Source organism: Myotis yumanensis, unplaced genomic scaffold (assembly GCF_028538775.1).
Source record: "Myotis yumanensis isolate MYYU_CA2020_CCGP unplaced genomic scaffold, mMyoYum1.0.hap1 SCAF_1, whole genome shotgun sequence".
Lineage (NCBI taxonomy): Eukaryota > Metazoa > Chordata > Mammalia > Chiroptera > Vespertilionidae > Myotis > Myotis yumanensis.
In genome coordinates this window covers 237,868,467-237,895,162 of record NW_027223752.1, presented here as the reverse complement: position 1 = coordinate 237,895,162, position 26,696 = coordinate 237,868,467, and the positions used below count along the sequence as shown (strand labels likewise).

The window sequence follows — 26,696 nt, the reverse complement described above, 5'->3', positions numbered from 1 at the left end:
GCCATCTTGTGACGACGTGAGCACAGCCATCTTGTGATGACATTGCACGAGGGCGTGACGCCACCTAGGCTTTTATTATATAGAATATGTAGATAGATAGATAGATAGACAGACATATACATAGATATACAGATAGATAGATATAGATGAGATGTCCCTGCCTCTGGGGGGCGTGGCAGCCGTGGTGGCGGGAGCCTGGCAGCACCATGGGGCTGGGCTGGGAGGGACCAGCTGCCTGGCACCACCCTTCCACACCAGAGAGCAGGGCCCTGTGCCCACAGTCCCTGGAAGACCACAGCAGGTCCACAGTATCAGGAGACACACTGGACGAAGGGCTGGCACATACAAAGCCTGGTGACATGAACCAACACCTGCCTGCCCAGGCCCAGCTCCATACGGTGCCCGCGTCTCCAGCGCCACCCTGATGGCAGGGAAGCCCCCAGCTGCCGCCCCACAGCTGAGAGCCCAGGCTCACTTCCTCCCGAGGCCGGCCCCAGCTCCGGGCCACAGGAACCACCATCCTTGGACGTGGTGTGAGACGTTCAGCTAATCCTGTTCCCCATCGATGTTCCCAACCCGACAGGGAGGAGGCCCGTGGTCCAGCCCCGTCCACATTCCTCCACGGGGCGGCCGCACCTCAGGCCTGGGCGCCGACCCACATAGCTGGGTGCTCCCGTGCACACTGGGGGCCCGGAATCCAAGCCAGGGCACCGTGCGAGGGCTCACTCCCACCCGGGGCTCCGGCGGCCCAGGGCAGCCCCTCCGGCTGGGCCCTGGCGGGGCCCCTGGCGGGCAGTGACCCACAGGGATCAGGCCGGCAGCCTGGCTCTGGAATTCTCCAGTGAATAAACAGGACCCAGTCGGGACACCTGTGTGCCTGCCGGGCGCTGACTCTCCGGCCCGAGAACTCTTTCTCAGACACGAATGAAGGAAAATAATAACAAAGGACGTGGGAATGAAACAGCCCCTGTCGGGCAGGTGAATTTTCAACCCACATCCTCAGCCCCACGGAGGCCCAGCCCACGCCTGGCCAGGGTCCAGCAGAAACTGACTTGCCGGGGAGGTGGCTGGGCGCCCTCACCACGGAGGAAGCCCGAGGCCCTACTGGACCACGCAGCAGAGCGGCGCAGCCACGCAGACCGGCCACACCCATGTCAGGCCAGATGTGGCGGACAGCAGCTGGGGTCGTTGGGCAGTCATGACATCATGTAATGCTCTAGCAGAGAAAGCAGGGGCTGCCTTTATATACCTCCCAGGGGGCAGATATTCCCCGGCTCCCAGCCAACAGGTCAGGACAGGCCTGAGCCCTGGCTGCTGCAGCGGGGGGTGGGGGGAATGGCAGGGCGAGGGGGCGGGAGGGCCCCCAGGACGGGGGCTTTGAGTGCGCTCCATTCAAATACAAGCCGTTTCCGACAGACAAGTCCCAGTGTGCCCAGGGGAAGGAGGGCCTCACGGTGTGCCGGGCGGAGGGCTCTGCAGGGAGGCCTGTGTGGGGAAGCCTGGGCGGAGTCAGGCTGCGCAGGAGGCAGCCCGGAGGGCGGGGTCCTGGAACAGCCGCCCCGGGGCGGGGCCGGTTTATAGCAGCAGCCCGGGTGCTGGGCACACTGGAGCCACCCACCGAGTCACCGGCAGCATGCTCCCTGCCCTGCTCCTCCTGCCCAGCCTCCTGGGGGCCGCCCTGGCCGGCCCCGTGCAGGGCTCCCTGGAGTGCACTCAGGGCTCTGCCGCGTGGTGCCGCGACCTGCAGGCCGCAGCCAGGTGCGGGGCCCTGGGGCACTGCCGGAGCGCCGTCTGGAGCAAGCCCAGCGCCAGGACCTTGCCCTGTGACGTCTGCCTGGATGTGGTGGCTGCTGCCGGCAACGGCGCGAACCCCAACACCACAGATGCCGAAGTCCTGGCTTTGGTGACGAAGACCTGCGAGTGGCTTCCCAGCCAGGACTCTTCGGCCAAATGCAAGGAGATGGTGGACGCCCACGGCTCGGCCATCCTCAGCATGCTCGGGGGCGGCCCGGGCAGCGCCCCCCCACAGGTGTGCACTGCGCTCACCCTCTGCCAGCCGCTGCAGAGCCTCCCGGCCACCCCGGGGCCACTCTCCGAGGAGGACACGTCCGAGCTGGTGGCCCCGTTCATGGCCAACGGGCCGCTCAGCTTCCACCTCCCGCCGATCCCTGAGGACCCCGTGTGCCAGGACTGCATCCGGCTGGTCACCCGGCTCCAGGACGAAGTGGGCTCCAACGTGTCCGCGCTGGCCGACGTGGTCACGCGGGAGCAGTGCAAGTCCCTGGGGCCCGACCTGGCTCTCATCTGCAGGGACTACATCCTGCGCTTCCTCGGCCCCGGGGAGCACATGCTGAAGCTGGTCCTGCCCGAGGAGACCTGCGAGAAGGGCGGCTTCTGCGAGGAGCTGCAGGCGCCCGCCGAGCTCGTGGTCCCCCCGCTGGAGCCGCTGCCCGCGGGGAAGAGGATGGAGCTGCAGATGCAGGCCGGCCTGACCTGCGAGGTGTGCCTGCAGGTGATCCAGGAGCTGGACCAGTGGCTGGACTCCAACAGCACCGAGGTCCTCATCAGCCAGGCCCTGGAGCGCGTGTGCTCCGTGATGCCCGCGTCCATCGTCCAGCAGTGCGTCACCATGGTGGACGCCTACAGCCCCTCCCTGGTGCAGTTCGTGACCAGGGTCCCCCCGGAGAAGGTGTGCACGGCCATCCGACTCTGCGGCGGCGGCGGCGGCCGGCGGCGGCGGGCCCGGGCGATCCACGGGCCCCGCGCCACCCTCCTGCCGCCCTTGCTGGACAGGGACAACCAGGGCAGCTTCTGCAACGGCTGCAAGCGGCTGCTGGGCGTGTCCTCCCGCAACCTGGAGCGCAAGAGCACCAAGCGCGGCATCCTGCAGGCCTTCAAGGGCGGCTGCCGCATCCTGCCGCTGCCCTACATGATCCAGTGCAACCGCTTCGTGGACGAGTACGAGCCCGTGCTCTTCGCCACGCTCTCGGAGATGATGGACCCCGCCGCCCTGTGCGCCAAGGTGGGCGCCTGCCACGCCCCCCGGGCCCCGCTGCTGGGCACCGACCAGTGCGTCCTGGGCCCCAGCTTCTGGTGCGCCAGCCCGGAGGCCGCCCAGATGTGCGACGCCCTGGAGCACTGCCAGCGCTTCATCTGGAAAGTGATGCCCTTCAACACCGGGGAGCCCGAGTGCCCCCCCCGGGGGCCCTCCTCACCCTGAACCCCCCGGAGAATGGAGGCTCGGGCGGGAGGCTGCCGAGGAGCAGGGCTGAGGCGCTGATCCCCAGCCTAACGACGGGGCCCAGGGTTCTGCCCTTGTAAGTCTCCCCCAGACCGAACAAGCTGCCGGGCCCGGCCCCACCCCGGCCACCTGCCCCTCAGCCTCCGTCGCTGTGATGGGCGGACAGCGGGGGGCCTGTCGTGGCCTGTGGTGCCCCCTCTGTTCTCTGCTGACGAGCGCCCAGCGGGGAGCCCGGCTGGGTGAGTGGAGGCAGGGGAGGGCGGGGCAGAGGGGCCATCACAGGAGGGGCTCACCCCTCTTGTCCAGCAGCTGGGGGAGGGGGCTGTGTCTCATCCACAGCCACCCCCACTTGCTCAGGCCAGCGCTTCTTGACCCGGGGTCCTTGGGGAGGCCCTGAGGTGTGTGAGGTGTGTCTTTCTGGGGAGGAAGCTGGGACTCTGCATCTCCCAGGGGAGCCAGGCTCAACAGGCCTTCCCCCGCCTCAGCCCACCTGGGACCCAGACATCCTGCCGCCCTGGTCCCAGGCAGAGGGGAAGCCTGCGCTGCCCTAATGAGGAGAGGAAAATTGTGCGGGGTCTGGAGTGGCTTCTGGGCTGTGGAGCCTTTCAGGGGTGAGCCAATCTTTTCACCCGTCAGAGCCTCAGTTTTCCAATCTGTAGAATGGGGTGATCAGACATGTCTTGTGGGGATGGTGACACAATTCAAGGAGAGCTTCTCCCCCAGGGACCACACCCGTCCATCTGCCGGGCCCCACAAAACCCGGCTCAGGTCCCCAGGAGAATCTGGCTGCGCAAGCGCGGAATAAACGGAGCTTCTCCAAACGCCGCCTGCTGTGTCCTCATTCCCCGGGCAGGCCTGCTCCCCGGGCCCAGCAATCGCCCTCCCTGCCTCCCGGGGCCCCTTCCTGTGGGAAGCCCTCCTGCGCTGGTTTAGCCGCCTGATGTTTCTCTCCAGTTCTGTATCGTTTTCAGTCTCCTGTACCCCCCGCCCCGAGCCCCTGGGGACAGCCCAGGGGAGACCCCACTGTCTCTCGAGCCCACACAGGGGCTCGGACCTTTGCGTGTCCCTGAGGCCTGGCCAGGTGACGCCTAGCAGCCGCCTTCAGACAAACCCCGTGGAACAAGAGGACAGGTGCCCAGCCGGGGTGGGCAGAGGAGAGGTGCCCTTTTCTGAGGGGCTACACCCGAGCCCTTAGTGAATGTCCCAGGCCCAACCGCTGCCCCAGGACACAGGGGAGCTGGGCCTGAGTTTCTGCGCTCCTCCGTGCTGGTTCACGCTGGCTGGACCGGAGCAGGACTGCCAAGGGCTGCTGACCACACTGCCCCCAACAAGGCTCCAGATGTGGCCATGGATGGCAGCTCCGCATCCAATTCCACAACACAGGTGTCCGGGGATTCGAGGGCTTGCAAACTGGGGGGCTGTGTGCAAACCATGGTCCCAGAACTTCCCCACGGTCCCCAGCACCGGCCCATGGTCTCCAGGGCTGGCCCACGCTCCCCAGGGCTGGCCCACGCTCCCCAGGGCTGGCCCACAGTGCCCAGGGCTGGCCCACGCTCCCCAGGGCTGGCCCACAGTGCCCAGGGCTGGCCCATGCTCCCCAGGGCTGGCCCACGCTCCCCAGGGCTGGCCCAGAGGCTGTCCATCTGCCAGTGGTGTCGCTCTCTGTGAGAGACGGGCTGCAGCCGCTCCTCTGACCTGGTCATGTGACGGGTCAGCTCCCTGGGCTGTCACTGGTCGCTCATGGCTGGCCTGTGACAGGCCGGGAGGTGCCGCCACATCTCCCCGGTGACCCATCCACGCAGCGATGAGATGCCGCAGGCCCCGCCGGCCCTGAGCTCACCACCTTCCCCAAACCAAGCTCCCTGTGCTGGGCGGGTGGTGGGGCCCCCACATGCCCCTTCCCTCCGTCCACCCACCCAAGACTGGGGACCAGCTACAACCGAGGGTCAGCTCAGCCAACGCGCCCCGTGTGTCTGTCCTCCCAGGACAGTGAGCAATGGCCACCTACGGAGGGCTTCCCACGTGCCCAGCGGGCACTGCCCAAGAACTCAGCCGGACCTCCCTCCTCCCCTCCACAGCCACCAGGAGGGAGACACCACTCTCATCCCATTTCACAGATCCAAACAGACCAGAGAGGTCAGTGCCTGGCCCAAGGCCACACAGCCAGCAGGTGATGGAGCCAAGAGTCTAGCCCTGTGTGCCGGACCCTCACACCCACGGCACCCCAGAGGCTGGAGTTCAAGTCCTGACCCCACCACCCGTGACCTCTGCCTCCGTCTTCTCATTCCTAAAAAAGGGGCCACCCCACCTCCGGAAGGGCGGGGTCGTCGTCCGGATGGTGGGTGCATGGGAGAGGCCAGCTCCGTGCAGGCCAGCATCAGGGAGGGGGCTTTTAAATCCCCTCCTCCCGCCAGACCTCTGTCTGTCTTTCCAGGGTTCAAACCTACTGTTTTCCTCTCGAAAATCTCCCTCTTAATTAACCCCCCGGGGATTTCGGGGGGAGAGGGGTGGGGGCTGATACAGCGGCTCACCGCCCCAGCAGCACAGCCCCCCACCTCCCCCAGCAGCCCCCCAGCAGCCCCTTAGCCACTCTCGGCTGCTTAACGTTTCCCTCATCAAATTCCGTTTAGGTGGAAGCTGGGGGAGGAACATTAGCTGAGACTGAGGCTGAGGCCAGGAGAGGGGCAGGCAGGGACGCAGGGACGCAGGGACCCCGGGACACCAGCCTCAGGGAGCCCTGCGAGGTCCCCACGGATGTGTCCGCCAGGTGAATGGAGGGCCCGGGCAGCGCCTCCTGGGCTGGGCGCTCATGTCACCATCTTCCCCAGACCCCCAGGCTCAGGGTGAACTGCGGACGAGTGCGGGGCATGGACACTGTGCGGCATCTTAATCCCCCGCAGCCCAGCGAGGGTGGACCAGACGCCCGTTCCTTCTGTCCTCTGCCTCAGTCTTCCCATCTGAGAAACGGCCCCACAGCCCCAAACACAACTCCTGGCTCTGGGACCACTTTGTACACCAGCCTCGGGTCTTGGTTGGAAAGAACGCAAGTTCCCGCCTCCCGCCAACCACCTGCCGGCTCAGAAGCCTGGCCGTCTCTATGGTTCTCGCCCGGCCCAGGGGGACTGGAGTGGCTCTGGTGTCGTGTCCCGATCGATCGGGAGGGGCTGGGTGTCAGGAAGCCCTCATTTAGGGCAGCGGGAGTGACCGACCCGGAGTTTCACCCCTCCCAGACCAGCTCCTCAGGTCGCCCTGCCAGCAGGCGATGAGGAAAACTCAGGACAGGACAGGAGCGGGAGCAAGGCCCTCCCACAGGCTGCCTCTGCAACGTCCCCCTCCCCCGGAGAAGGAGAGAAGGTGTGCGCGTAGCCCACAGCCAGACCGGCCGGGCCCAGGGCTCCACAGCCCACGGTCACACCAGGGGTGGGGCACCCAGCAGAGCGGCTGGCACGCGGCGTGGGGCGGGGGTGGGGGGAGATGGGCACGCGGCGTGGGGCGGGGCCGGCTGCTGGCGATGTGGGTTTAACAGGATCTGGAATGTGGACGGAGGGAGACAGCAGGGAGGTCGCACGCAGCCCTGGGAATCCTGCCCCGCGTGGGGCTCTGCCTCCACCTGCCCACGCATCCCCCCAGCCCAGCCCACAGGGGCCACGGTCCTGGAAAGGGTGGGGCTGCCCCCCTCCTGCTGATCCTACACCCCCGGGGGAAACAGCGCCCTGCCCGCTCCCCAGGAAGAGAGCGCCCACTTCCAGGTGTGGCGGGCAGGGAGCCGGGGGCGCGGGCCTCCACGTGGACGGCAGTGCTGCTGGACACGCAGGGGTGCGGGGGGGAGGGGCAGGGCAGGGGCCGTGGCTGCAGGAGGGAGTGCAAGGGCACAGAGTGGCTGAGAGGCGAGGGCACGCCCTGGGCACCCCGTGGGGCACAGGGGGCTTCACCGATGTACGTGTGTGAGAGCAGCCCCGAGGCCCGGCCTCCTCCAGGATGGCTCAGCCTCCGCTCTGTCCGGCGCTGTCCGCTGGGGATGCCTGGGCCCCACAGCCCCTCGGGGCCGCCCTCGCCCTTCCCACGTGCCCCCGCGCCCTGGCCGCCGCTGACCCTCCCCCAAGGCCGGCCCGGGGCTCCCTCCTCATTAGGTTGGATAGGGCTGTCCCCTCTCAGACGCCCCACCCCCACCCCACTGGCCGTGGCCTGAGGGCAGCGACCACAGGGAACAGAGGTCAGGAGCGGTGATGGAGGTCAAGGGTCACGCCCTAGAAGGGTGGGTTCCTCCAAAAGTGCACCTGTTCCCCCCGCCCCCCGTGTCGCCACCTCCCCTCAGCAGAGGTCTGGGAGGAAACAGACCCATTTCCCAGGTGGGCACACGGGCTCAGAAACGCTAGTGCCTGGCCTAACACCACCCAAACAGCAGAGCTGGGACTTCCCACGTGGCAGAACTGGTGCCTATAACCTCCAAACTCTGCCAATCGCCAGTCTCCACCCCCAAAGCAAGCAGCAGCTGCACCCCAGCCCCCTCTGCGCAGACCCTACCGAGGCCCACTCGCACAGGCAGCTCCCTCTCTGCAGACAGGGCGCCGGGGCCCGAGCACCGCACTGCTGCTCCCACGGCAGGGAAGCCGGCAGCGCCGGGGCCCCCCCAACACACGGGGGACCCTCCCAACACTGCTGGCCGCCTGCACCCCACAATGCCGCTCGCCCGTAAGCCGGTTTACGGCTCCATCCCTCAAAGCACACTCAGGCGAGGTTCATTACATAACAGAAAACAAAGACGGTGTTTCTCATACGCCTTCCACTCAGGGAGTTTTATGAAAATGCACTAAATCCCCAGGGCAGAGTGTGGCTTTAATGCAAAGGGCAGGAGCGGGCTCTGCTCTGCACCCCGCAGGGAAAGGCTGGGGAGCAGGGGGTGCGGAATAGGAGTGGGGAGAGGGTGCCGTTCTGGTCCCACAGCAGACTCACGGAACAGGACTCTGCACTCAGCTGGGTGTGGAGGGCAAGGGGAAGGGGGAGGAGGCTTTGTGGTCCAAGCTCCTTTGTGGCTCCAAATGCCACCTGCCCCTCACGCTCCGCTCTGCCAGCGGCCTAACCATGGCTCCCTGCCCCTCCGAGGCTGCAGCCATGTGATCGCTCTAACGCGTAACTCCCACCGCCTGCAGGACAGAGCACCATCCTCCGGGGCTGGCGCACAAAGCCCTTGGCCCAACACCCCCTGGACTCGCCAGCATCGTCTCCCACCGTCCTCGCTCGCTTCTCCTGACGGCCCCTCCAGCTCCTTAGGATCCTCCCACACCAGGCCTGCGCATGCCTCTGTCTCTGCACATAATGTCGCCTCTGACTAGAGTGCCTTTCCCCTGCCTGTCTGCCCGGAAAACTCCTATGCATCCTTCAAAGCCCAGTTCAGACACCGCCTCCTCTGAGATGCCCACGCACCCTCTCCTGTGGGATCCTCGGCGCTGGATGTTGGTCCCCCACCAGTCTCTTCCTCTCTAACAGCGTTGCTGTCCCGTTCCTGGCCAGGTCTAAGACCAGCAAAGGGCTAGGATGCTCCAAAGATGTTTACAGAATGCAGTGATCGGACACTGTGACTCAACGTCTCCGGCTCAACCTCGGGGTCCCAGTCAGGCCTTCACGTGACCAGAGACACAGAGGCCGCCATCTCTGGATGCCCTCATGCCCTGGGTGGTCAAGGCAACAACAGAGCCCCTAACATGTTCACACCCTGAAGCCTACAGCTCGTGTCACCTTATGGGCAAAAGGGATTTAGCTGATGTGACTGAATTAAGAACCTGGAGATGGGGACATGGCCTTGGATTATCCGAATGAACCTGACCTGACCACCGGGGTCCTTCAAGGGAGAACCTGCCGGCCGGTGTGGCTCAGTGGTTGAGCGTCGACCTACGATTCCCACTCGGGGCACATGCCCGGGTTGTGGGCTCGATCCCCAGTGTGGGGTGTGCAGCAGGCAGCTGATCAATGATTCCCTCTCATTGGTGTTTCTCTCTCTCTCTCCCTTCCTCTCTGAAATCAATAAATATATCTTTTTTCTTTTTTTAAAAAAAGGGAAGAACCTTTCCGAGCTCCGGTCAGAAAAAGAGGGGGGAAAAGAACAGGGTCAGCGAGGGGCCCTGCGGGCTGTGAAGGTGAGGACGGCAGGAGCCAAGGAACGCAGCGGCCCCGAGGGGCGGGGAGGCAGGGGAGGGACGCACCCGGTTTCAGCCAGTGGGACCCACGCAGGACTCTGCCCTCCTGAACTGCATGAGAATAACCCTGGGCTGTTTAAGCCACTGCGTTTATGGTAATTTGTTACAGCAGCAGAAAAAGAAAAAAAAAACACACCCAGCTCTAGCCTGGCTCTTTACCAGGGGGTTCCCTCCCCTGCTCCATGACCCTTCTCTGCCTAGCGAACTTCTACGCATCCTTCAGAACCCATTTCCATGGTCGCACTTTTGGGACCCTGCCCCAGCATGCCGTGGGGTAGGCCTGGCACCCCATCCCTGTGCTCGGCCGTGTCCCGTGCACGCCCTGGAGGCGCCATCCAGGACTCTGTCCCCACCCCCACCCCCCGCCACCCCCCCCCCCCCGAACCGGTTGGCGTGATGGTGAATGGCAAGCACCCGGGCTCTGTTCGCTCCGAATCCTTGGTGCCGAGAACAGTGCCTGACGCATCGCCGGACGTCGGGAAGCCGCTGGTCATGACTGCGCTCGGGGCAGTCAAGGTCAGGGCGTGTGTCCCTTACATCTCTCTATGCTCGAAGGTGGAAGCGGCGGAGGCCTGAGCTCGAGCATCTGGCTCAATAAACGCCTCCTCCCCGGCTGCTCGCATCTCACAGCCATGAAACGGTGCGGCGAAAGCACGCGGGAGCGGGGACAATGTTTCCTGCAGAACACTGAAGCGGGGTTCAAGATGTCTAACACACGCCCTGGCCGGTGTGGCTCCGTGGATAGAGCGTCGGCCTGCGGAGTGAAGGGTCCCGGGTTCGATTCCAGTCAAGGACACATGCCCGGGTCTCGGGCTCGATCCCCAGTAGGGGGCGTGCAGGAGGCAGCCGATCCGTGATTCTCATCATTGATGTTTCTATCTCCCTTTCCCTTCCTCTCTGAAATCAATAAAGATATATTTAAAATGTATAAAACACGTCTCTGTTGGCATCTTAAACAGACTCGTGAGAACATTCATCTCCAACATTAACGGGTTAACACGGAGTGGCTTTTGTACCCCGTGTATTTTACAGTTCGCAGCGTCTCTATGATGGTCACGCACTGTAATTCCTTGCATAAGGTGTTTTTAGGGAGAATTCCCGGGGGGGGGGGGGGGGAGCGGGATTTAGCAGCACCCAATCAAAGATCCCTATCGAAGGTCAAGGGCGTCACGCAGCTCCCGCCGAGGCCGTGGCCTTGTTACCACTGACCCGCGAGCAGCCCTTTGTGGTTTCCATTTGCTCAGTAAACCCTGGCTCACATCTGCCCCAGAAACACGGGAAACCCCCACCAGCGCCCAGAGGAGACAGGAGCGGGGGCGGTGGGGAGCCCCGAGAAGGGCCTGACCCCGACAGAGGGCTCCCAGGCCAGCAGACATCTGAGCTCATGGAGACGGGGCCCAGGGGGACCGGACCACCGGACCGGGGAAGCAGGGAGGAGTCCTTGAGGCCTGGGGCTGGGGGTGCAGAGGCCCCATGGGGAGGTCCCTTGCCAGATGGAGTGGGGGCCGAGAACCCTAGAGGGAGAACCCTAAAGCGTGAGGAGGACCAAGGAGATGGTCGGGGCTCACTGCAGGCCCGAGAATGAGACCGTCCCTGAGAAGTTCACAGGCCGCCTCCCCGCTGAGCACCGTCTTCCTTTCCTCGGAAAAGCAATGGAGATGAGCGGATGGCTGGGAGGCCCCGCTGCGAGCTCACACTGCCCAGGGCCACCGGCGTGGGCTGCGCTGGCGTCATCGCCGCCAGAGAAACCAGATCGCCTGCCGACGGTCAGAAAGCTGAATCCAGAACAAACCCTCCGCTCCCGGCAGAAGCCGCCAGCCGGTCCGAGGAACCGGGGACCTGGGGGACCTGCGCACGTCCTGCTCCACATTCTCCCGGAGAACTCTCCCAGGCGGGGGCGGGGACGCTTTCCGGCCTGCAGGCCTGGGGCCAGCGCAGACCACACACAGGACAGGCCACGTGGGTGAGTCAGGTGGGAGGTGGCTCCCTAAGGGCAGGTCCCACACAGGCGCCTGGACTTGGGCCCGACCAGGACAGAGATGGCCAGAGTGTCCCCATCACCTGCCGAGGCCAGCAGCGGCTCCTCTGTGATGCAGCCTTGGGTAAGGAAGGCTTGTATCCGCTGCGCGTGGATTGATGGAACCTGGCAGGATGAGCGCTGAGAATGGCAGGATGAGTGCGCCTGTGCAGCCGCTGAGGCCATGGCAGCTTGGAAGGCCCTGAGTAGGGAGAGCTGCCCTGAAAGAGGGAGACTGTGGTGCCTGAGGGCCAGAATTGGAGCTTCTTCCAGGAAGCCTTCCCTGATTGCCACTTCCTGTACTCAGCAGAGAGGGAGTGTCCAGTGCTTCCCTGGTTCTCCTGGACCCTTCACAGTGCAGATTATATGCCGCCATCCTGGGCTGTTTGCTTATCTGTACCCCCTACTGAACTGTGAGTCTTGGGGGTCATTTATCATAGCTCACTCACTCAAAAGAGCTTGGACGGATGGATGGGGTGAGAGGAAGGGAGGGAGGGAGGATGAATGGATGGATAGGGGATGGATGGGCCGAGATGGAAGGGTGGATGGATGGGGGAGTGAGGGAGGATAGGATGAATGGGTGGGTATACAGGGATGGGTGGATGGGGGTGGATGGGAGGATGTGTGGGTGGATGGGGATGGGGGATGGGTGGAAGGATTTGTGGGTGGATGGGGGTGGGGGATGGGTGGGTGAAAATGAATGGGGGATGGAAGGAGAGATGGATAGGGGATGGAAGGGGGACTGGTGGGGGATGGGGAGTGGATAGGTGATGAGTGGGTGGGTATACAGGGATGGGGGGATGGGGGGGGATGGGAGGATGTTTGGGTGGGTGGGGGATGGGGGGTGGATAGGTAATGAGTGGGTGGGTATACAGGGATGGGGGATGGAAGGGGGACTGGTGGGGGATGGGTGGTGGATAGGTGATGAGTGGGTGGGTATACAGGGATGGGGATGGATGGAAGGATTTGTGGGTGTGTATACAGGGATTGGGGATGGAAGGGGGACTGATGGGGGATGGGGAGTGGATAGGTGATGAGTGGGTGGGTATACAGGGATGGGGGATGGAAGAGGGGACTGGTGGGGGAATGGGTGGTGGGGATGCTGAATGGACAGATGACTGGGAGGACGAAGGGGAGGGGGTGGAAGGTAAGAGACGTGGCGGGAAGGTCGGAGGGCACAGAAGGGAGAACTATGCCTGGAAGGAGTCCTCAGAGCAGGGGACAGAGGGAGCCAGGACCTGAGGAAGGACAGGTGCTGGAGGCAAGGCCAAGGGAGAAGGGGCTTGGGGGCTGGGGACACAGGGCTCTCCTCAGTCCCCGGGACCTCCCAGCCACCGAGACACATTTTATAGGCACCTCCACGCCTGGGATCCCGACCTCATCCCTCTGATGTTTGAAATTAATTCCTTATTAAATAGACTCGAACCCTGAAGCATTTGAGCCGGCACCTCCCTCCCTCCCTATCTGCTCCGAGTCCTATTTAAAGCAAACTCCGGTCTCCATGGTGATGCTAAGGCAAACGGAGTGAGGCGCCGGCACTGGGCACGCCGCCCGAGAAAAGCCAACCGGACATTTCCAGGCCACGGACTAGGAGGGAAGCCGACCTCTGACCCCCATGGCGCCGGCCTTTACACGCACGATGGGGTCATCTTCGCGACAACCTGTGCGTCGGCATCCGGCTCAGCGTGCAGACGAGGCCCCGAGAGGTCGCCGCGGGGAAGTTGTGGAGCCAGAGCGGGAACCAAGGCCCATCGGCCGGGCGCAGAGCCGCAGGGGAGTCAGAGCTGGGCGGGCGGGCGGGGGCGGCGCCCACTGCGGCCTGAGACTCTAACGGCCCCTCTTCCTGGGCCAGCGCGAGCAAAGGGCAGGGAACACCTCATGTCCACCCGGAACCGCGGCTGAGAGCACCTGGCATTGCCCACACGGCCGCCCCTTGACCGCAGCGCACCCGCTGGTGAAAGCTCCCTCCTCGCACAGCGCAGACCTGGGAGCTGTGGGGACGTCCGGCCGTCATCACCCGTCATCACCGCCACGGAGGAGCCTCGATGCTCCCTTACATGAGCGAGTGTCAGGTCCCTGCGTGGCTGTGGTTTCACTGCTCAAGCTCCGTAGGCTCCACATTCATAACACCGGCCACGGGAGTTCCACATGTTAAGAAGGGGAGAGGGCCCGGCCGGCGTGGCTCAGGGCTGGAGCGTGGACCTGTGGACCAGGAGGTCACGGTTGGATTCCCGGTCAGGGCTCGAGAGCAGCCGATCCATGATTCTCTCTAATCATTGATGTTTCTCTCCCTCTCCCTTCCTCTCTGAAATCAATAAAAATGTATTGATTTTTATTGGTGCAGACATTTCAGTCTGGCCATCCGAGACCTGGAGCAGAACTCGCTGCAGACAGACGGGTGACCGGAGAGAAAGGGAAGCTGGGGACACACACTGGGCACCCCCGAGCCCCGATGGAAGAGCAGAGCCCGGGAGGAGGGCCCTCAGGCTCCCACGCGGGGGAGGCCTCGCTCAGCCAGCGGACGCGTCTCACACAGGAATCACCGCAGACACGATGGGAGGAGAAATCTGCTTCAAAAGGCAGCATGATGCCATTTGTGTCCATTTTCAAACACACTAAACAGCAGGACATATTCCCTGCGGACAGACACACACGTGTATTTAACACGTAAGCACACTTGGGAATGACCTGCACCAACTTCAGGGCAGGGTGCCTTCTGGGCCGGCGCCGGGGTGCAGGGGTGGGAGGAGGGAGGAGGGAGGAGGGAGGAGGGAGTTGGGCCTGGTCACACTCTGTGCCGCTGTATTTCTCTAAGACACGGAGCTCCCAAACGGAAAGAAATCAACATCCCCTATAGCCAGCAGGGTGCTGGGCTGGGCCAGGCTGGAACTTCATTCCACTGGCATGGCTCCGCCCACCGGCCCCCACTAATCCCATGACCCCAACGTCACTGCAGGCGGGGAGGGAGAAAGGCTTCGATTATCTGGTGGACACTGTGCTCGCGACAGGGCGCCTGGGCATCGTCCCCACACCCTGCACTGCTGCACATGTCAAAGGTTTCATGGCGAAGGTGAGGAGAGAGGAAGGCATCACGCCCCAGCCCAACACCAGGGAGGGGCCTCTACCACATGGCTTAGGCGAAAACCCGAGACCCGCCCCTGCCCCCTCGCCCTGCTCCCCCCACCTCCCTTCCCCCTCCCCCCCCCCCCCCCCCGCCTCCCCCACCCTCACCACCACCAGTCTCCCGGGCTGTGCCTGGCTAATGGCCCTGCCCAAGGTCAGATGCACCAGTGGAAGGTGGTTTCCTAGCACCTGGCTCAGAGGTGTCGCGGGCAGTGTCGGGCAGGGCTGTGGGACCCGGGGCTGCCATTTCAAATCCGCTCAGTGTGAGGTCACAGTCCCAGGGCTGTGTCGTGGACAGGTGGGCCAGCGCCCACTTCCTCTCCGCTCAGGCTGCTCCCGGGCCCCGCCCGCTCGTCTCACAGCATGAGGGCAGCTCTGAGCTCCTGGCCCCCACACCGCCCCCCAGGCTGGCCGCCCCCAACAAGGCCTGAAGCAGCAGCCGGGCGGGTGGCATCCCCAGCAGAGACCAACGGCGATCTGCTACTTCTGAACACTCCTCCTGCAGTCCCCAGAGAGAGTGGAGTGAGCGGAGAGCGGTCACCAGAGGCAGTTGGTGAGTAATGGACACAGGGCTGCTCGCCGCCCCGGGAGCCGGGGTGCGGGGGAAGGCCACGCCGCAGCCTGTCCGGCCCTGAGGTCCCTGTAGAGAGTGGTCAGGCCCCGCGGCCGGAGGCGGCGCTGCCCCAGGCAGAGGCCTGCTCTCCCCCTGGAAAGGCAGGAGGTCTGCCAGGGCCACCGCAAACCCCCCCCCCCACCCCCGGCACGCGGCGCAGTCATGGACTCCCCGGGATGCAGCCCAGGAACCCAGGGAGGAGGCAAGCGACACGTCTACATTTTTTATGGCGGCAACAGAGCTAAGCATGGGAATGAGCCGACTCCAGGGGCCAGAACAAGGCGGTAAAAAAAAAGGATAACGCAGACACGACGCAACAGGGAAACACATCCTGCGAGTCAGGGGAAGAGGAGCGCGGACGCTGCGCCGGGTCTAACGACACAGGCCTGGCAGCAGCAAGAAGACAGGACAGCCCTGGCCGGGCGGCCCAGTGGGTGGGGCATCGTCCCGTGCACCAAAAGGTTGTGGGTTCGATTCCTGGTCAGGGCAAGTATGGGAGGCAAACTATCGATATCTATATTTCTCTCTCTCTCCCCCTTCCTCTCTCTAAAAATCAATAAAAGCATGTCCTCGAGTGAGGATTAGAGGGGAAAAAAGATAAGATAAACAAAGAGTCACTGCAGCCAGCGGGTGGGGTGGTGGGGGAATGCTCTGGAAATGAGCGATGCTTCTGTGAGCATTTTTAATAAAGGAGAGGAAGCGTCTGCGTACAGAGACGCTGAGAGAGGAACATGGGAAATCAGAATCTGTTGATCTGCTCGGTGAGAAGCTAAATTTAGACGGCGCGCTGTTCCAGGGACGTGTCATGTTATCTCACTCAGTCCTCACAGCCTCCCACACGGGGGTGTTTGGTCCCCCTTCACGGGAAAGGAGTCTGGGGCTCTCGGGGAGAAGGAGCCCCCTAGGGTCAGGGTCAGGGTGAGGCTCCCCCAACCTGCTTCTGACGAACCCCGAGCCCGAAGCCCATAAACAAGGGGTCAGGTCCCCAGGCCTCGCGGCTGGCCCAGGCCAGTCCCCCCACCCCCCCACCCCGGCTCCCCCGAGAACCCGCAGCAAATTCTAACTACACCCACTCCGTCCGTGCAGGCACAGGCCACACCAGGAAGGACCGTGCGCCGTTCAGACAACATTGCAGGTCGCTCATTTCCCGTCTCCCTGCGCTGAGGGGCTGCGGAGACCCGGCCTTCCGGACGCCTCGGCCCTGCAGACGCCGACACGCAGGAGGGGGGCAAACAGGGGCTCAGGACCCGCTCGGGGGGCGACAAGACTCCAGGGTCTCTGTCCGCTCTGCAGCCAGGGGACCCATCCTCGGACCTACAAGAGGGCCCCCCTTTGCCAGGCCAGTGTGCTCAGTGGTTGAACGTGGACCTATGAACCAGGAGGTCACGGTTTGACTCCTGGTCAGGGCACAGGCCCAGGTTGCGGGCTCGATCCCCAGTATAGGGCGTGCAGGAGGCAGCCGATCCATGATTCTCTCTCACCATTGATGTTTCTATCGCTCCCTCTCCCTTCCTCTCTGAAATCAATAAAAGTATATAGATTTTTTTAAAAAAGAGGGTCCCCTCCCCAGGCGCCTGCCCTGACACCGAGCTTGGAACACAACCCTCACAGAGGAGCCAGGAGAACAGAATTCGCTGGAACCGTGGCGCTCACACCGTGTCCACTCCCGTCCCAACAACGAGCCGCCTGACCCGCCACCGGAGGGGCCACCCGAGAGAGTCCCTCCGGCCTCTCCTTGGTGGGCGAGTTGCTTCAAGGCTCAAATGAAAATCAACCAGGACATAGAGTACTGGGGGGCAGGGGGCAGTGAGCATCTGTCCTCTCTCTAGGACTCCATCCGAGGCTGGAAGGATCGGAGGACAGGCAGGTGGGCCCGGGGCCGACCACGCTGCGGAGCTGGTGGGAGGCGTGAGAAATCTCAGGGCTATGTGAGTGGCTCGTCCCCACCTCGGCCTCACGCGTCCCCGGGCGCCCGACCCAACGCCGCCGCTCCTGACCCAGCAGAGAGGGGCCCGGCTCCAGGAGCCATTTCAACCCCTTCCCAGGGATCAGGACGACCCAGCAAGAACCGACACTCACGAGCCCTCTCGCTAATGGCCGCGCCAAAGCCGAAAACCCACGCACTCACGGCGGCTGGCACGGCCCAGCGTCCGGCCTGCAGGCTGCGGTGTCGTGTACAAATTTCAAATAGAAAAAGGAGAGAGTTACTCCTCAGGAAACACATCGTGGAAACCAAGATGGTTCAGTGAGGACGTGAGAGGGGCGGCGGCCCACGGAGGACACAGTCCTGGCCCGAGGGGACCTGCGAAGCCACAGCGGGGCCTGGGCGCCCGCCACCCCTCCCGCCCTCCCGCCCTCCCGGGGGGCAGATGTAAACACTGAGGGTCCCGGGTGTCCCCCTCAGGCCTCCTCACCGGAAGCCTCCAAGGCCCTAACACTCGGGCCATAAAGAGATCTCCCCGCGCCCGGGTGTCCATTTGCCAAGCCTTTAGTCTGAGCCTGACAATGGGGCCATCGCGGGTCGCTGGGCCCCAGGAGCTGCGCCCGGAGCTCTGAGCCCGGGACAGTACGCGCCCTGGCTTCCCACCTCGAACCCTGACTGCGGAGGAGGGCGAGGCGGGAGGAGCGGGAAGAACAGAGAAGAGAGGCAGTTCCGAGCCGCGTCCGTCCCGCAGGCTGTGCGCCCACTGGCCACGCTCCTCCTTTGCTTCCAGCTCCCACCATTCGCCTTTTCAAGCGGAAGAAAGGCCGCCGGGCCGCCCACTCGCAGGGCTGCACCCCTCGGAGACGCCCAGGGGAAAGGGCCCCTCGGGCTGACTTACCGCCACAGAGAACTTTCCAGCACCTTCTCCGCGTCCGCATGGTAGTACTTGGTCAGGATCAGGATCACCTGCGGCGGCAACAGGAAGAGGCTGAAATCAGTGGGTGTCCCGGTTCCCAGGGAAGGATGCAATGACCCTCCCCCCCAGGACTGGGGTCTTGGGGATCGGCTGCCCCCCGCCCCAGCCGGCATCCCCAGGCTCGGCCCCTGCACACAGGGCACAGACAGGAGCGTGTGAGGCCCTGACCCCTCGCTCCTGCCCTTCAGGATGACATCCCGGTCCTCTGAGGTCACCCAGGAGCTGCCACTCCACGGAAATAATTCACACCCAGCCCTGGACACTCTCCAGCTGAGGTCACAGGGCCCGCCAAGGTGCTGGACCCTGAGTGAGTACAGGACGTGCCTGGCCAGGCTCCCGAAGCTGGGGCTCTGTCCCCCGGCACCTTGCAGAGCCCCCAACACCAGCCAGCTGCTGCTGCAGGGGCTGCCCCCAAGCCCAGCGCAGGCCCAGCAGGGGGCTGTCAGGACCCAGGACAGGGGGCTGGGGAGAGCAAGCCAGACAGACAGATGGCCGGGGCCAGGCCACAGGTCACCACAGCGCGTGAGTGTGTGCGCACACCCACACAGCACATATACATTCACGCACGCACACACACAGCACACACACATATACATGCAAGCAGGTGCACACAAAGAGCACACACATACACGTGCACATGCACACATACACACACGCACAGCACACACATACATACGCACACACGCAGCACACACATGCACGCACAGCGCACACACAGAGTGGGCGCACACATGCACGTGCACACACACATGCAGCACACATGTGTGCGTATACACACACACACACTCTTCATTGTTGTTAAAACCACCCGCCCCCCCACCCTGGGCCCTACCTAACAGCCGCTGTCACGGCAGGCCTGTGCAAAAAGCACGGCTGTTTATAAGAATGGAAATGCGTGTGTGAGAGCACCCCGAGTTCTTCAAAACAAACGCACGAGCAGCGAGGACATGAGGATTCGCCTGGGGGGGCGGACACAGCCGCTGCATTTCCCTGCCCATCAAATCTCCCTTCACTCACTGCCCCCATGAGCCCCTCCTAACACTCCCGTTGCCATGGGAACCGGGAGGTAGGTGGGAGCACCCCTAGTCCCCAGCGCAGCCCTCAGCCCAGCTAATGCGGGGTCACCACACCGCCACCGCCGCTGGGCTCCTCCGGGCAGCAGACAAGTCGGCCACTCTCTCTCTCTCTCCTGCTGGTGATTAGAGCGGGGAGATGTGAGGAGGGAGGTCACCGAGGGGCCGGCGAGCGTCTCAGAGGCAGCGATGATTAAAACCACGCTCGGCAGTGGGCAGTGCCCACGGGCCTCCTGCTGGGAACAGAGCGGTCCCTCCGCCAGCCCCGCAGCCGGCGAGGCCGCGTGCTCTGAAGACGGAGGCCGAGGACAGGCCGGCGCGGGAGACAAGGGCCTTTTTAACCTACCGATTCCCACTTGGTGGCCCTGCTTCCGGGGGTTCCCAGGGGCCACAGCGACAGCTGGAAGGGACCCAGGCCCATCAGGAGTGAAACCCTCACCCCCATGTCCTTGTCAGCCCCCCCTGCCCCCCCCGCCCCCCCCCCCCCCCCGCCGCTGGCACACCTGGGCCTGGGAGCCCCTCCCCTAACTCGGCTCCCACTTCTGCCCAAATGGACTAATCCTGCCACCGGCCGGTCACCGAGCGGACCGTCCCCCTCCCGCTAGCGCTGCCTGGCGGTCTCCTCGCGGCCCCCCTCCCTTCTAAGCTCCAGCCATTCCAGGCCTCGCAAAGCTGCTCCTCACCTGGGACCCCCTCCCCCCACTCCACACTACTTCCTACTCAACTCTCAGACCTCAGACCTCAGTCTAACTGACGCCGCCTCCAGGAAGCCTCCAGGACCCCGCCCCTGGGTTCAGTGTCCCCTCCCCTCCCCAGGCCCTGTCCCCTCCCCCAGACCATGTCCCCTCCCCCCCTCCCCCACACAGCTCACAGAGCCCCTTCACCAGCAGATAAGGATCCCTTTGGGGCAGGGACAGGCCTGGTTTATGTCCCGAGAGCCGCGAAACCAGGCAGCGGCGGCTGCGCTGGGCTCCCTCACAGTCCCCTTTTCCTGGGAGAGGACAAGGCCACTCTTCACACGGGAGGGCAGGGTGGCGCCACCTTCACCCTCTGAGCTGATGAGCCTTTGGGCTCCCAAGGCCGGGACCGGGGGCCTGCTTGCCCCAGGCAGTGACTAGGAGCTGCCCAACTGGGGTCAGCGCTGGGGAGCCCTGGCCAGTGCCCCCAACTCCACAGCGGTGGCCGGAGGGGCTGCTCTGCGCTGGGTTTGGGGTCAGACCTTCAAGCTCCAGGCGCCTCAGTCTCCGGATCTCCCTCCGTGTGGGGAAGGAGGGACGCCACACAGAACCGGGGCTTGGCACTGGGCACCTTCCTCGCTCTGGCATCGCCTCTTCCTCTGCAACCCTGGAGGGGGGGCTACCGTCCCCGCACGGCCGGGGGGATGACGTGTGATCGCATGTGTGGAGCGCCTGGCACCTGCCTGGCACCTGCCTGGCACTGAGAAGGGTTTGACAAATGACTGCCCCTTCCCCCTCCATAGCTCAGCCAATGGCTGCGGGGACACAGGCACGGCCGCCCTGGGTGCCACAGGCTCTGAGCCACTCGGCCCCAGATGGCATCCCTCGGTGCCCACAGGGCCACGCCCTCTCCGGCTGGCAGCCCCTTCAGGAGAAGTGTGCTTCCCGCTGGGAGCAAACTCCCTCCCCGAGCTGCAGCCTCCACAGGAGCCCGATGGGCAGGCCCCGAGCTGCCACCCCTCCGACAGACCCCAGTGCCGGCCGCCCCATTCCCCGGGCCAGCACTGGACATGCGCACGGACGGGCTTTCCTCGGGCAGCACCCTCCCCGCCGCCCGTGCAGGAGCCCAGCTCTCCAGTTTGCTCCCCAGTTCCCATCCAGATGGCGGCGTGGCCGTCGGTCCCCCCGTCCCTGAGAGACCTGGGGGGGGCCAACAGGCTCCGTGAGAATGATTGACTGATACGGCCTCGAGGCCAGCACGCACACTGGCTGACTCCTGGACGCACCGGCGCCTGGCGGGACCCCATCCGCACATCTGCCGCCGCACGTGACCACCTGGGTCATCCCTGTCATGGCCGACTCCTGTGCCCCAAATCGGTGAGGCAGTCCTGACCCCGGGGGCCTGGGGCCTCGTTTAAAACCAGGGAATCAAAGCGAGTTCACTGCATAATCCAATGACCGGTGTCCTTACAAACGGGAAGCGAGGACACAGGGAGGGCAGCGTGCAGACCAGGGAGAAGACGGCCGGCCACAAGCCGCCGAAGCCGCCAGGGCTGGGAGACAGGCCTGGGACAGCCTCGCCCTCTCGGCCTCCGAGGGAACCAGGCTGCCACCGTGAACTGGGACTTGTGGCTGCAGAACTGGAGGTGATCAGTGTCTGTGGTCTAACCGCTCTGCTTGGGATAATCGATCAGGGCGGCCCCAGGACACGGACACAGGCACGCACCCATCCTCCAGATGAGGACACTGAGGCCCAGCTGCTGGAGTAACACAGCTGGGAACTGGCAGGCCTGGGTCCCCACCGGGGCTGGCCGACTCCACCAGCAGGTGCCCTGTACACGGCCCCGCGCCCACGCGCTCTGAGCTGGCTGGACTCGGAAGAGGGGTGGGAGGCTCCCCAGAGCACCCCACTGACTCCCTCCCCAGGTTCCACCACAGGAAACGCTGGGGCCCCGCCCTGGGCTGAGACGGGGGACAGCCAGCCCCTCCCTCCGTCAGGTGCCTGTCAGAGGCACGGAACCCAGTGTTTAAAAGCAGAGAGTGAGCGCTGAGCTGGGCAAGGCCATACATCCCAGGCGGCAGCAGAAGCCAGCTGCGGGCGTCAGCGGCCTGTGGCGAACCGCACTTCCACAGCGCGTCTGTTCTGGGAGAGCGTAGCTTTAATAGGTGGGTGTGGGCAGGCCTGCCACCCCAGCTGGCCTGGGAAAGCAGTATCTACTCTCTTGTCTCATAACCTGACTGCATTTTAATTTCACCCATCACGCCTTCGTAACAGTCACCGCAAGTCGGTTATTAATGACGCGACAAGGTCCTTTCCCCTGGGAGCTGGCCTCATCGGAGCTGGTGACGGCGATGAAGGCGATGGATACACTCGTGTGGTCCCCGCCACACAACAGCCAGCATTCAAAGTGCCGGGACCTCCTGGAGGGCAGATCCCGGTTTCAAACCAGACCCCCTCCCCCCCGCCCCCGGCTCCAGGGCCCTCCCCGCCTCCCCGCCCCTCCGCAGCCACGGGACCATCTGCTCGTTTCTTCCAAGAACTTCTCTTTGGAGACGAGGCTGTCACATCAGCACAGAGGAGCTGGGGACAAAGACGAGGCAGGTGAAGGGGGGGGGGGGCTGTGGGGAGGCCGAGGTCTGAACCACATCCACCGGCCAGCCCGGCCGGCCAGCACCCCGAAGGCCAGTCTCAGGGCTGCCGGGAAAGCAGGGGCCTGTGGTCCCACGCCGGCTCGGGAAGAGGCCTCGGGGGCCCATGAGCTCGGGGTCACACAGACCGTTCCTCTCCCCCTGAGCGCCGGAGAAAAGGACGGGAAGGCCTGCCCCTGTGTCTGGTCCCATCCCCTCAGCCACCTGGGGTGCCAGCCGACTTCCGGGGGCCGGGCCTCGGGGCTTTCCGGGGCCACTTCCCCCGTAAAAATACTAACAATGATATCTTAGGCTCACAGTGGTAGAGAGAAGAATGTATTCCTATTACATACCAAACCGTCTCCTTGACCTAGAAATTTATTCTTCTTCTGATCTTAAAGGAAATTAAAACATTTTTGTGGGTCCCTAAATGCCTTGTGGGCCCCGGCGTGGAGCCTGTGTCTGCCGGAGCCACGGACCCCGCAGCCCCCCACGCTGGATGGGCCTGCGGTGGGTCCCCCACACCCTCTGGCACCTGGCTCTCAAGTGCAGGTGGTCAGACTCCCTCCCTCGCCCAGCGCAGTGGCTTTCACACTGTCCTGCAGGGCACCCTGCTGAGAATCTCAGGGTCACACAGGCCCAGCATCACAACCTCCTGCCCGTGTCAGGGTTTGGGGACCAGTCTGGGGCCCAGTCTCTGGGCCAGTAAGCCCTTCCCGTTCCCTGGGGGGCGAGCAGAAAATCAACTCCACACTCTCGGGGTCCTGACCGGCGTGGGCCTCTCAGGAGGCGCCTGGTCTCGGGGCCCCGCTGGGCCGTGAAGTCTGGGGACAGCCTGGAGCTGTCACGTGGGACCTCACTGTGCAGCTGGTAACGTCGCCCAAATGCAGGTGAGGAGGACGGCGCTGCCCTCCCAGAAGCAAAAGCCACAGGTGTGTCCACGCCCAGACCCGTCCCTGGCAGTCAGGTCCTGAGGACCACGACCCCGCCACTCCCCACTCAGCCCCTGCCCTGCACCCGCCCCGCTGCAGAACCCCACGCTTCAGAAAACACCCCGCTTCCCTGAATGCAGAAGCCCCGCCCCAGCATCCTCCCCGGCAACGAACCAGGAATCCAGTGACGGGGAGCTCACTACCTCGCAAACGCAACTTGCACGACAGGAAACACGGGTGAAACTGTTGACAACCGCCAGCAGCTTCAGCTTCTGGGACAAAACCAGGCTGACAGCAGGCCCACCCCGGAGAACGCCGTTTCTGTGACGCCCCGAAGCTGCAGGGCTCGGGGAGAGCCAGCCACGGGGGAGCGGCCCTCCTCGCCGAGCGGGCCCGGGTGGGGGCTCACTCGGAGCCCGAACCCCAGGCTGGTGTGGAGTGTGCCTTTGAGCACAGGGACCGTGGCCTTGGGGGCCCTTATCTGGGCTTTCGGACACACGGGCAGCCATGACCCTGGCGGCCTTGAGATCATGACCCCAAGGGAGACTGTGCCCTGACACCTGCAGAGACGGCCTCCCGGGCACTCCGCTGCTCACCCAGCTGCAAATGGCCTCGTCTGAGGAGTACGCGGCGTGGGACCTGTGATGGCAGATGTCGGGGACCCCCCACCCCCATCCTGCATCCCGCCCGGGCAGGGCTGGGCAGCAGGAGGGCAGAATGCAGCCACAGAGCGGGAGGGGGCCCAGGGCCCGGAGAGGCAAACTGCCAGAGCCGTGCCTTGAAAGTCGTGAGTATTTGAAGGAAGGCGTTTCTGAAGTGACATCTGGTGATTTCTAAAAGGCACGCGTCCGCCGCTGTCCTCAGTTTCCTAAGAGTCGCAGCCTAAAGGAACCCGGGCTTCTGCGGCAGTCTCTGCATGAACCTGCAAACGAAGAGGCCTGCTTCTAGAGAGCTCCTGGCCGCTGCCCATGCCGGGAGCCGGCGCGGCAAGTTGCTGTCCCTCCAGCCTTGGGCATCCCACCCGTAAATGGGACCCGTGGCCAGAAGGTGGCTTAGTGGGGAGGCTAACACCTGTACTTCTCATTCCCACGTCACTGCAATCGCAGCATCCCAGCCAACGGGCCGTGGAGCTTGCATACCTCACGTGACGGGGAGCTCCCCACCCGTCACAGCCCCTGCTCATGTTTAGCTGAACCTGTCTCCTTGCCTGGGGGACCACATGGGCTGCGGCTGCGGCTGCTCCCCGTGGCCACCCTATAGACACCTGACCTCCCTCTCCCCGGGCCGGGGCTCAGGTGCCCCAGCTCCACTGAACTGGCTACAAACCCATCCACGAAGGACTAATCCACGGCCCACATGTGGTTTCTGAAAGAATCCTTATTTGCAAAGCAATCCTCATGAGAAATGGCTCGTTCTTGAATCTGCCTCCCCCAGCCCAGCCCCTCCTCCGCCCTCCTCGGCGCAGGGTCAGAGGGCAGCAGAATCCCATGCTGGCCGCACGTTCCTGCCTTACATGCGGGTGACTGACAGGCCGACGGAACCGATGGGTGATATGGAGCATCGAGCGGACCTGGTCCGAGGCTCCCTGCTCTGCCTGCCTGCCTCGGCCAAGGTCAATAAAAAACCTGCATCCACAGTGGAGCATGGAGGGACATGACCCTCTAACTGACCGTCACAGACGGTGCAAACCTGGACGGGCAGGCCTCGGCTCGTTCCCAGCCGCCAGTGACATCAGAGTGGGGAGCGGGCCCGCGGGGAGCGGTGGACACAGGTCGCGGCCTGGGGTGCCATGGGCAAGGCCTGGCACACAGGGGTTCTCCCAGCAGTGGGGAAGGCACCCCAAAACGTGCTTAACTTGTCTGAATAAACCCAACAATAAAGCTTAGCCAGGCGAGAAGCGACCCAGCACTGCACCAGAGATGTTCGTTTCATTCAAGGTCACGGGCACCAATCAAACTGGTTTCATTTTCAAATCAACAAACATGACCCTGGCGTCTCTGAGTATTTCCGCTTGGTCTCAGGCATCCTAGCTGAAAGCAGAGAAGAGACATATCTCATGCCATGAGAGGGGGTGCGCAGGCAGCTTGCTTGGAGGGACAGAAATGGCGGAGGCTTGGTTCCTGGACACACAAAGCAAGCTCTCCCTCCCTGAGATCTGATGCCGAGCCCTCCCAGGGAGGTGGGGGGTCAGGAGACAGCTGCTGTGTCCTCCTCCAAGGACGAGGACGGGGACAATTCTGCAGGGAACCGAACATGTGGCTGAATCGTACCTCCTGCTGCCTTCACAGGGGTGACATGGTATAGGACAGACCTGTCAAATCCGGCTCCACATGTAAATTTGTGGGCCAGCCTGGCTGTCATCCCTAGCTGTGGTGAGGGGCGTCCACTTGCCCCCGTGAAGGAGCCCCTCCCCCTCTAACAGTCATGTCCATCAAGCTCACAGAGAAACAGGCCTGGATCGAGAGCCCTGCCTACGGTGAACAGTGATGGGAGCTGATGACGCGCGAGCAGGACTGCGCGAGCACCCATGCGACGTGGTCTCGGCATTCAGACTTGAGGCCGGCGGGGGAGGTCCCGCGGAGACCACGGCCTGTGGCTCTGTGAGGCTTCCCTCCCCCGGGAGTCAGACCGCTGGCAGGAGGCGTGACCTGTCGCCCATCACTGTCCCCAATTCGGGGCTGGGCGAACACATCTGCTTGTCAGCATTCAAAGCCACGCCTGCACCACAGACAGACATCAACTCAAAACGGATCCTAGACCTCACGCACACTCCGAACCTCACAAAACAGGGGAGGCAGCCTTAGTGGCTTTGGGGTGGTCAAAGGCTCTTAGGTAAGACATAAAAGCATGGACCAAAAAAGTATATATATATATATACACGGATGAATTAGACTTCATCAACATAAAAAACTTATGCGCTAATGACAACGTTTAGAACTGGAAAAGATAAGCCACAGCCTAGGAGAAAATGTTTGCAAAATACACATCTGGCAAAGGATTCGAATCCAGGACATACAAATCCTAAGAATTCTGCAATACAAGCAGGACAATAAAAATGGCCCGCACAACTGAACACTCACTTTACCAACGAAAAAATATGGACGGCCAGTAAGCGCCTGGGAAGATGCTAATAGCATGAACCAGAGAAATGTGAATTAAATCACGTGCCACCACCACGCACTTCACAGAGCGGCTCACACGTGGAGCTGACAACACCACGAGCGGACGAGGAGGAGCCACCCACACACGCCCCGCTCAGGGGAGGGATGGCCCGTGGGGCCGCTGCTTGGAAACAATT

General features: G+C 63.6%; 2 protein-coding genes across 2 annotated transcripts in view; one reads left to right on the top strand and one right to left on the bottom strand.

The window, feature by feature from the left end:
• The window catches only part of SORCS2 (sortilin related VPS10 domain containing receptor 2), a 216,281-nt gene that overhangs the window by 95,616 nt on the left and 93,969 nt on the right, over positions 1–26,696 (bottom strand). The window contains 1 exon segment of the mRNA XM_070399733.1: positions 18,011–18,078. Coding sequence (XP_070255834.1) covers positions 18,011–18,078 — 68 coding nt within the window.
• Positions 1,598–4,062, top strand: PSAPL1 (prosaposin like 1). The gene has a single exon (XM_070411330.1). The coding sequence runs from the start codon at positions 1,634–1,636 to the stop codon at positions 3,218–3,220; it is 1,587 nt and encodes a 528-aa protein (XP_070267431.1). The 5' UTR covers positions 1,598–1,633; the 3' UTR covers positions 3,221–4,062.